Source organism: Coloeus monedula (genome assembly GCF_965178545.1).
Source record: "Coloeus monedula genome assembly, chromosome: 12".
Taxonomy (NCBI): domain Eukaryota; kingdom Metazoa; phylum Chordata; class Aves; order Passeriformes; family Corvidae; genus Coloeus; species Coloeus monedula.
The window spans coordinates 7,703,486-7,712,164 of NC_138792.1; the positions used below are offsets into that span (position 1 = coordinate 7,703,486).

General features: G+C 43.0%; 1 protein-coding gene across 1 annotated transcript in view; it reads left to right on the forward strand.

Annotated features, from left to right (window-relative positions):
- Nucleotides 1-7,846, forward strand: part of GPR50 (G protein-coupled receptor 50) — a gene marked incomplete at its 5' end in the record, with an annotated part of 39,326 nt that extends 31,480 nt beyond the window's left edge. The window contains one exon of the mRNA XM_082289527.1: nucleotides 6,553-7,846. Within this exon, the coding sequence (XP_082145653.1) occupies nucleotides 6,553-7,421 (869 nt within the window). The 3' untranslated portion in view covers nucleotides 7,422-7,846. The remainder of the gene's footprint in view (nucleotides 1-6,552) is intronic.
- Nucleotides 7,847-8,679: the final 833 nt, after the last annotated feature.

Consider the following 8,679-nt stretch of genomic DNA (forward strand, 5'->3'; position numbering starts at 1 on the left):
AGGCAGCTTTCCCAGCTGTAGTGATGTACTGATGAGAAGGCTCATGGAGCTGGTGATGCCAAAGCAATGCATAAGTGCCTGGCCACAGGAAGGCAGAGGAGGAGGAGGAGAGTTTGCTTTGGGGACTGCCTTGGCCTTGCTCTGTGCATCTGCAGGGCTGCCACGAGGAAGGGAGCAGCTCCAAGTGCCCACAGTTTTCCCACAGGAATGATGCCAGCAAACCAGATAACAGTTGGTAGCCCATAGCATACTGCTGTTCTGTGGCTTCGTGGTTGTGCTGAGAGATAGATCTCAAAGGACTGTTTTTAGGAGTTAAATTCTTCTGGAGTTTCATGCATTTTTTAGGACTTTCATAATGTCCTTAAATTGGATATTTCCACATTGTCTAATATTGTATCCTAAGGATGCTGTGGGTTGGCAATACCTCCTGCCCTTTTTGTTATTATGCTCTGTATAATTTTATGCAGCACAGTCAGGATTTGAGAGCAGCTGACAGCCCAACTGCACTGTCTGTTTAACTGCAGGAAACCACACTTTATCCCCCTCTGAATCCTAATGGAGTAATGATAACAGATAATTAATTGAATGCCTTTTCCTTTCTTTTGTTTATTCTCTCTTTGAACATATTCCCTAAATACACAAATAAAATCCTCAATTAAAATTTATGGATTAGTGGATTGAACAACAAATCTTTTTCTTTCTTCTTTTTTTTTTCCTTTTGCCTGGATCTCAGTGAGAATTTTGCTGATTTTCACTTGTGCTCCCCTCCCTGTCAAACATTTTCAGTTGTCAAAATGGGTAAGTATACACTGGGCTGTCGTGTGGGCACATCAGATGTATCAGTGCTTATCAGAATGGTGGAAAGAGATGACAACAGTCTGGCATTCCTCCTGTGCCACTGTGTGTGGTGTTCACACTGCCCTGGAAGCCAGGAGCTTGTAAGGAGAAGTGCAATGGGTCAGCTCCCCTACAGAAGGATGGTTCTTAATGCACTTTGATGGGGTAAATATTGTCTCCCCCAGGAATGACCCTTTAGAATTTGTGACATAAGAAATGCTTGTCAGAGAGAGGGCTGCAGGCTCAGCATCCCCCAACACCACAGCATTGTCATCCACTTAATTACAGCAGTACATGATCAATATGATTGCACATACTCAATGGTATCTTTACGTCATAAAAAGAAGAAAATTGATCTGAAAGTGTTTTCTATGAACTGCCACTTAGTTTGTAGAACCGAGCACACTTCACATCTGCAGGCTGGAGGTTAGTGACATACAAGCAATCACACAGTAAGTGGCAGGTAAAAACAAACAAGAAAAAGAGGCTATCACAGCTAATAAAGTCTTGTTGCATGCTGAATAAAGCTTTTTATGAGTTTATTTTTTTGCTTGGAGCAAACAGTACATTTTGTTTCTGTTTTGCAGTGAGCATAAGCTTTGGAAGGTTAAACAGAGAGTATTAGATTATGGTAAGTGGTCGTCGGAGGCTTGCTTTACAGTCATGGCCTGTTAAATTGTTTACTGAACCTCAATATATATATATCTCTGAGGTTGATGTGTGTCTTAATTCCTGTTTATCTGGAAGATCTGAGTCTGTTGATTTTTTTATAAAACCTGAATGAACAAACATAAAGTTTAAGATTCTCTTTATTATAAGCTGTGGTTTATAGTATAGTTATAGTAGTAAGAAGTCACAGCAAACATACCAGTTGCATAAATAAACTTTCAGCATTTTGTTATTGTGTATCAGCACATTTTTATCAGTACAGGTTTTTAGACCTGCTTTTCTACAGCTTTCAGTTAATCTGGCAGCAGCTGGACAGACACCAGGGTCTGATCTCACTCCTGGGAAGAGGTTGGAACAGCAAGGTGACTGCTCGTGCAGTGAGCCAGCCCCATGGCGCTCAGCCATTGTGCTCATGGGTCAGCTTCTCACTTGCTGCCTTTGAGCCTGTTGTATGTGGGTTTGTTTGCCTCAAAATGCTGTGCTGGGCACTGTCTATTTGGGAGCAACTCGAATCCCTGCACAGAGGGTGGGAGGAAGGGGCAGCCTGGACAGCAGGCTCAGTTGGAGCTGGACTGTTCCAGGTGAGCAGAAGCTGATCTGCACAGCTGTGTCTCTGCTTTGGTGCAAATCCTGTCACTCAGGAGGACAATTCAGTTTCAGCACTGGGTGTACAGGTAAGAGTGCTAACTTCAGGTTGCATTGAGCATCTCTTGTTCACCTGAAGGAAAGAGTTCTGTAGTTCTGTAATACTTCTGCGAGGAATGTAAAATAACTTCATATGGATAACAAAGGAACAAGAGGTTTGGGTGTTTGTTTTGGACATTTTGAGATGTGCAAAAAGTGACCACTTTCAGAAAAATATTTTATCTCCTTCTCCCCCCCTCACCTTTTAACCCTGGTTCTAGGTTCAGGATACATAAGCCACAGTCTGTAAAGGACAGCCCACAGCTGCTGTGTGGGAAAAGTAGGGAGAGGCTGGATCTATGCAACTGGAGCTTGGACACCAGGGGATTTCCAATAGCCTCTTGAGGCAGGCAGTGCCAATGACCCTGGTGTTTGTACAGTGATGCTCAGTTAATCTCTGTTGAACAATACCTGTTTGGATGAAAGTCAGGTGCTGTTGGGGCAGCCTGCCAGTGAAGACTTTTACGTATGTGGATTATTGATTTGCAGAATTCATTGAGGTATTTTCACATTTCCTAGAACCAGGGCTTGACAATAAGTCCTCAGATAACCTGTGTTGTTGGATAATCCGTGTTGTTGGATAATCCAGGCAGAATGAGAGGTAGGGCCAGGGAACTGCTGGAGTACAGGAGCAGACTGCTGGAGTGGGCAGAAATAGATTTATGGGAGCAGAGGGGGAACTCAAAGATAGAAGTGCTAGGGCAGGAGATGTTCTGGGATAAATTCCCTTTTGCATAATTTGCACGTGCCTATAATCTGCTCTGCAGATGGGCTTCAGATTGTTTGGAGTTAGGTTTTTCTTCCCTAAACAATTGTGGATTATACTGTGAACAGTATATTGTACCTCTATAATCTGTAGCTTTGTGTTGGACTTCTGTAATGTACAAGGATTTATAAATTCTCTGAGAATGTGGACAAGTTTGTATTACCAGTATCCTTGTGTCACACTTGCTTTTCTCCACCATTCCTGCCTCTTCATGTATGATTCTATAACTGGGGAATGGAGCACAGTGGCACATGAGCCAGTTTATACTAAGTAGAAGTTAAAAAAGGGACGGAAAATGTGAAAGCTAATAAGGAAATATAGTCACATGCCAACAAAGAGAAAAAGATACATCTGAAAATAGTGTTGCAGAATCAGATAAATTTCAACTGGAGATGAAGTCCTGCTGGCATTATTTATGGGCCAGACTCCTTTGCTTTATAGTGGGAAATGTAAAAAAACACAATAATGAAGATTGTTGGCAGGAGACTGCTCTTCACCTTCCCTAAAAGCCACATATTAGATGGCTTCCCATTCTACAGTGTCTTTGGGAAGGATGGTCCAACCTCATCCTACAAAGGGAAGGACACAAGCTGTTGGTGCAGGGCTCAGCACGTGGTGGTCTCATAGCAAACCAGGGACTGAAAGGCTAAAGCAGTGTTTAACTCAAGTTACTCCTATTTTAATAATTAGCCAATAGCCAGTTCCCACACTTTGAAGGGCACGTTCTGCTTTGGTGGCATGCAATGAGCCCCGTCTTTACAGTACTCAGTCATTAAAAATGCACTGATTTCCAGGACTGACCTTCATCTCACCAGAAGAAAAGGATGGAGTTGAGCACATTCCCACATAAACTGGAAGATGGGTTTATTTCTGTGAAATAGTACTGAATGAACCTTTCTGGCTGTATTTTCAGGCACCCAGCACCCTGCCTGGGCCATGTCTGCTGGTGGATAGGGGAGGTGAGACTGTACTGTTGAAGGCGCAGAGCAGAGGAGGGCAGCTTTGCTCCCCGAGTGGAGGAGATTATTCTTTTCGTGATAAAACCGTCTCATTTTCTCCCTGCTGGAGCAACATGCAATGAAGTGGTGTCAAAATAATACACACAATACTGTGCTCTTGGACTGTATCCCAACTACAATGTCCGTCCTGTGAATATTATTTCTATAGATTTTTTTTTCCTTATATTTTTACTTCCTCCCAACTATTCAAGTTGGTGAAGAAAGACCAGCAGAGACGGCTTATTTCTTCCAGCAGCTGGCAGTGAAGTGAGACTAGTAATTTTCCCTATGGTTTTTCTATGCTTTGGATTAAATCCACAAATGTGGTGTTTTAAGTAGGGAATATTCAGCTTTGTTCTGCTTTGCCTGGTTCGGAACTGGATGTTGAATGTGTCTCTTTCATGCCCAGCAAAGGCAGAGACTTGCTTTCTGGCTGGCTGTGTATAAGTGTGTATCCAAGTAGGACAGGTCTGGTGAAGAGGGAGAGTTACAGTCCATTTAGTGGAGCCTGTTTCCAGCATGCTCTGGAAGTCTCCTAAATTGGATTGCTGATACCTCTCTGTCTGTGTTTTGTTCTGTTGAAAATTATTTTAGAAAAGCTTTCCAAAAGGAAGTTCTGGTGCTGGGGTCACATTTTCTTTGTGTTGAAGTGCATATTTTTGATCGAGTGAATAAAAGTTTTGCTGCAGAAGAGCATTCCCTCTCTGGGGTGCCTGCAGCATCACTAAGTCTGACCACAGTTGGTTCTGTCCTTGACAATGGGCATAAATGGAGTTAATTATATGGGGACCAGGTTCAGTAGCTGCATTTTAAAAGGCTCTCAGTAAGTTATTAAATCAGCAGGAAAGCAGCACTGAGGCCCAGCAGACGCAGAAGCTGTGTGCTGTGGTAAACCTGTGTATGTAAAATTTCTTTCTAAAAAGATTTCAGCACTTCACATGACCTCTGCTAATACTTATTTTTAAGTGACACTTTGTGTCAGCTGCCTCAGCTCCACACTGCCGAGGGCTATTCTCCAGTCTGGACTGCTTTCCGGTCAGCATGAAGTGGCCTGATATGAACTGTTGACTTGTCCTGATAGTTTTTGTTGGCACAAACATAGCCATGACCCAACTGCAACAGCAATGCAGCCCTGCTTTCCGACAGCCCTTGGGTGTATTTTCCAAGTGCTAAAGCCTGTGACCTGGTTGAATTGAGATGTAAGAGAGTCCCTTCAGGGATACCATAGAAAAATACCTCTTATAAGTATTTTTTAAAATATATATCTACTCTACTAGACAGCAGGATATGAGGGTTTGAAGAGAACATGCAGGTGTGATCAGTTGGATGGGATGTTGCCTGTATCACATAGGGGCACAGGTGTTGACACCTTAAATGTGTTACACATAACTCTATTCTCTATATATACTCTCTCTGTGTGTATATATATATCTGCTGTCTAGCAATATTTTCCTTCCCACCACTATAGATACACATGAAAGTTGCAGAGTTAGGAGAACCAACCACTTTTTCTAGTGTGCTGTCCTCGAACTGAAGTGTTGAGCTCCTGCTGAAGTGACACTGAGGTCATCAAAATGCTGCGTATTGACAGATGTCCTTTTCAACATTATAGCTGGTCCTGTAGTTACACCAGTTCCCACAAGACCTCGAGGTCCTTTTCTTCATGCAGTCCTCTATGCTGACTGGCAAACTGAACAGAAAGGCTTTTTGCCTCCCTAAAAATACACCAGACTCATGAAATGAGCAGTAAGTGCTGTTAGGAGGTCACTGGTCACCCAGGTCATTGGAGGCTGCTCCACACAGTGGAGCTGGAAGGTGTTATCCCACACAGTGCAGCATTTTCCATCCAACAAGGCTTAAATTATTTTATACTTGCAGAGACTCTCAACTCTCTTTGTTGTACAGCCTAAATGAACAACCTGCAGCACATACTCTGCAGAGATGGCTGACTGCAGCTTATTAACCACATTCTCTGCCCAGGACCAGACAGTGAAGGAGTGACTGACCTTCCATATTGCACTGGACAACTTTAAAAGAACAGGAAAATAGACCAAATAAGATAAGCACATCAAGGCGGGTTGCACCATGCTTCCTTGAAGAACATACAATCCTTAACATGAACAGTGCAGAAATTCTGATGAATGCATACCTGCTTACATGCAAAAGAACAAAAGAGACTTTTCCTGTGCAACTGCTGTCAGTGAAATGAATAAACCACTGAGAACAAAACCTGCCTATCATAGGCCTTTGGCCCATGATGGTCAGAGACAGTGAGGCTGGCTGATTAACAAGGAGAGCAAAATCCTTCTCTCCTACATAACTTAAAGGACCACAGGTACCTGACCCCCAGCTATAGCCAAGTTAAGGGTAACACTTTCAGTTTAGAATATTCCCAAGGAGGAACATGCAGGTCAATCATGCCTGGTTACTCTCCACTGCTGTCACTAGTAGAGCACAGTCTTGTTTCCTAGGGTTTCAAATTCTGTGTAGAGAGTAGAGTGAAGCCCATGAGAAGACTTAGGCCTAAAGAGGAGTTCTGAGTTGCAAGTTGTCCATCTGGACCTACACTAATCTCTCATGGTCTCTTCTTTTTTGTAGGCAACATCTTTGTCGTCAGCTTGTCTGTCGCAGACCTCGTGGTTGCGGTTTATCCGTACCCTCTGATCTTGAGTGCCATCTTCCACAATGGATGGACCATGGGAAATGTTCACTGCCAGATAAGTGGGTTCCTGATGGGCTTAAGTGTCATCGGGTCCATTTTCAACATCACAGCGATCGCAATCAACCGCTACTGCTACATCTGCCACAGCCTTCGGTACGATAAGCTCTTCAACCTGAAGAACACCTGCTGCTATCTCTGCCTGACCTGGATACTCACGGTGGTGGCAATTGTGCCAAACTTCTTTGTTGGCTCCTTGCAGTATGACCCCCGGATTTACTCCTGCACCTTTGCCCAGACGGTGAGCACATCGTACACCATCACAGTGGTGGTGGTTCACTTCATTGTCCCGCTCTCTGTCGTGACATTTTGCTACCTACGGATCTGGATTTTGGTGATTCAAGTCAAACACCGGGTGAGACAAGACTGCAAGCAGAAGCTCAGGGCAGCTGACATCCGAAACTTCTTGACTATGTTTGTGGTTTTCGTCCTTTTTGCTGTGTGCTGGGGACCATTAAACTTTATTGGCCTAGCTGTTTCGATTAATCCTTCCAAAGTGCAGCCACACATTCCAGAATGGCTTTTTGTCCTGAGCTATTTTATGGCCTATTTTAACAGCTGCCTCAATGCTGTGATCTATGGGCTTCTTAACCAGAATTTTCGGAAGGAATACAAAAGGATATTGCTGACGCTGTGGACTCCCAGGCTGCTGTTCATTGATGTCTCCAAGGGCGGGACAGAAGGGATGAAAAGCAAGCATTCTCCAGCCATAACAACCAACAACAACCACGCTGAAATACACCTATGAGTCAGGACAGTACTATTTATTCTGGATTACAGTTGTATATATAATATATAAGAGCCTTTCTAGCTGTGTGCACTGCACAGCTGGTGTTGCCCTCATGCAAGGAAGGAGTCTGCAACCTTTCATGCTTAGCTTATTGCTGTGACATCAAGGCTTTGAGTAAGGATTTGGAGAATGGAAATGACTAATCTTTTTTTTTTTCATATGTCATCTTTCACTGTGTGCCTAATTAATTGGTTTGGTTGCTTTTGCCACAAGCATGCCAATACCCGAAAAGGGAAGCGTTTGGAGTGCATGGAGAAATGCAGTTATGCTTGAAATGCAACCTTCAAGAGACAGCAAAATTGCCATTTATTACACACAAACCTTTCTCCCCTCCTTCTGAATTCTATTTTTCTAGCATTAACTTAACCCAAACTGTATCAAACAAAGTGTAAACTGCATGGCTTTTTACATTTTAGATAGGTAACCTTATTAGCCAGCAGGCGTATGTATGGGCATGATGTGTGTTTTCCTTTTTCTTTCCTCTTAACGTTTAGGAGCTAGCCTGGGCTAGATGTGAGGCAGGCAGAAGCCAGATCACTGTGTGTCCGACGCACTCATTTTAATTGAATATCTACAGATATTAAGTATCCTTGCATTCTCCTTCCCAGGCCATGAGTAAGAATATGGCATATGACATAATCTAATTGCAGGAAGATACTTGGAGCCTGATTCTAATTTAGGCAGTATCCTGTCATGGCCAGCAGTAATTCCAAACATCTTTCAAAAGTCACTGCTACGTGAACATCACAAAAAAAGAGATGAACATAGCAGAGTCCTATCTGTGTAATGCAGATTGCAGATTTAAGTTCCAGTAACATTGACACTGGCAGACAAAGGGAGAAGGGGAAGGCAGTGTTTGTTCCAAAAACCCCTCCTTTTGCCCATCACAGAACATGAATTTGCTGATGGGAGAAAAAGTGGAGATTTTTTTCCTATTTTATTCACGTACAGAACTGTAATTAACTCATGGAGCTGGGAGACGAAAGCTACTTAAGCCTAATTATGCATCAGTTCTGTTAAAGCCTGAACTGTGCTATCTGTATCATTGGAAACAATGTCATGAAGTGCTGGAGTATCACATTAGACACAAACACATGGGCAAAGATAAGGCTGTTTCTTTAATGGAGTATGAAAGGGGTGTGTGTGTGTGACAGCAGCTGTCTGTAAATATGATGACTTCTTTGTTTCCTTAGCTTCATTGTGAATTCATCTCTTT